Genomic DNA, 1528 nt, shown 5'->3' on the forward strand with positions numbered 1-1528 from the left:
TAAAGGGCTTAGGGTTTAAAGTGAAGGGCTTAGGGTCTAAAATAAGGGTTTAGGGTTTAAAGTAAAGGGTTTAGGGTCTAAAGTGAAGGCTTTAGGGTTTGCAGCAAAAGGCCTAGGGTTTAAGGTTTAGGGTTTAGAGCGAGTCCCCAGCATGTAGGGCAGCGTGTCGCTGCAGGCTGCTCGCGGCGTTGCGGCGGGCACCTAGGGTTTAGGGTTTAGGGTTTAGGGTTTGCCTCCGATGGCGGTTTGGTCCGTGAGAGCGAGTTTTAAAAGCGGGGGGGGGTCTAAATAAGACTTCATTTGAATGCAGCCTTCTAAACATGCATGCAGCAGATTTCCATTTGCTGCTAAAACAGCAGAAACCTTTTCAATGATATCTACAAAGATTTCGCTGCGGCGGCGTGCTGCTGCTGCTGCTGCTGCTGCGCCCCCGCTGCTGCTGCTGCCCCCTGCTGCTGCTGCTGCCCCCGCTGCAGCAACGGGGCGCCGGCTTGCTGTCGACGGCATTGTCTTCGGACTCGTCGTCACGAAAGAAGGAAGCGACACTTGCTGCAGCAGCAGCAGCAGCAGCAGCAGCAGCACGCATCAAACGGCCGAGGCAGCAGCAGCAGCAGCAGCACAGGACAAATGGCCCAGGCAGCAGCAGCAGCAAATGGGCGAGGGAGCAGCAGCAACACAGAGCAAATGGCCGACGCAGCAGCAGCAGAGGGAGAGTGGCCTCTGCAGCAGCGGCAGCAGCAGCAACACAGACAACATGGCCCACACAGCAGCAGCAGCAGCAGCAGCAGCAGCAGCAGCAGCAGCAGCAGCAGCAGCAGACGCAAAAAGCGCCCAACTCCCGAACGAAAAAGCAACCACCCAAGTAAACAAACAAAACAAAGAAACAAACAAATAAAGTGATTGAATTAATTAAATTGATCAATTAATCAATTAATTAATTAATTTAATTAATTGATTATTTAATTAATTAGTTGGAGCGGAAGTGCTGCTGCTGGCCTTGGGGTCTGCTGCGCTGCAGTCGGGCTGCGGCTCGGAGAAGATGTTGGCCTTCAGAAACTCTGTTTCAGCGTTTTGGAGAAAACCCTCGGCGCAAATTTCCTCCACAATTTCGTAAACCAACACGAAGTTTCTCCGCAGCACTTCCTCCGTCAAAACCCCGCAAAAATCCTGCAAAAATCCTCCACAAACACGCCCCCAAACCCTAATTTAGGGTTTCGCGCCCCCCCCGCCGCAGCGCAGCAGCAGCAGCAGCGGCAGAGGCTGCAGCGCGCAAGACGCAGCAGCAGCAGCAGCAGCAGCAGCAGCAGCAAGGCGCGCACGCGCGAGGCCAAGCGACCAGGGCTGCTGCTGCGCTGAGGGTTTAGGGTTTAGGGTTTAGGGTTTACTTTGATGGCTTTGACGAGCCTCAGCAGCAGCTCAATCAAAAGAGCAGCAGAAGGGTTTTGCTGCGTCACTGCAACAAAGTATAAACCATATCTTTTAAGAAAAGCAAAAGAGAGGCCCCCAGCAGCAAACACGGGGGGGGCCT

The 1528-nt window shown here is 53.7% G+C and overlaps 1 protein-coding gene across 1 annotated transcript; it reads left to right on the top strand.

Annotated features, from left to right (window-relative positions):
* Positions 1 to 370: 370 nt before the first annotated feature.
* ETH_00007040 (uncharacterized protein) lies at positions 371 to 1114 on the top strand (the record flags this gene model as incomplete). Its single annotated transcript, XM_013380196.1, has 2 exons — positions 371 to 862; positions 1019 to 1114. 2 exons carry the CDS (start codon positions 371 to 373, stop codon positions 1112 to 1114), a joined length of 588 nt encoding a protein of 195 aa, XP_013235650.1.
* Positions 1115 to 1528: the final 414 nt, after the last annotated feature.

Source organism: Eimeria tenella, genomic scaffold (genome assembly GCF_000499545.2).
Source record: "Eimeria tenella Houghton genomic scaffold, Eth_scaff457, whole genome shotgun sequence".
Lineage (NCBI taxonomy): Eukaryota > Apicomplexa > Conoidasida > Eucoccidiorida > Eimeriidae > Eimeria > Eimeria tenella.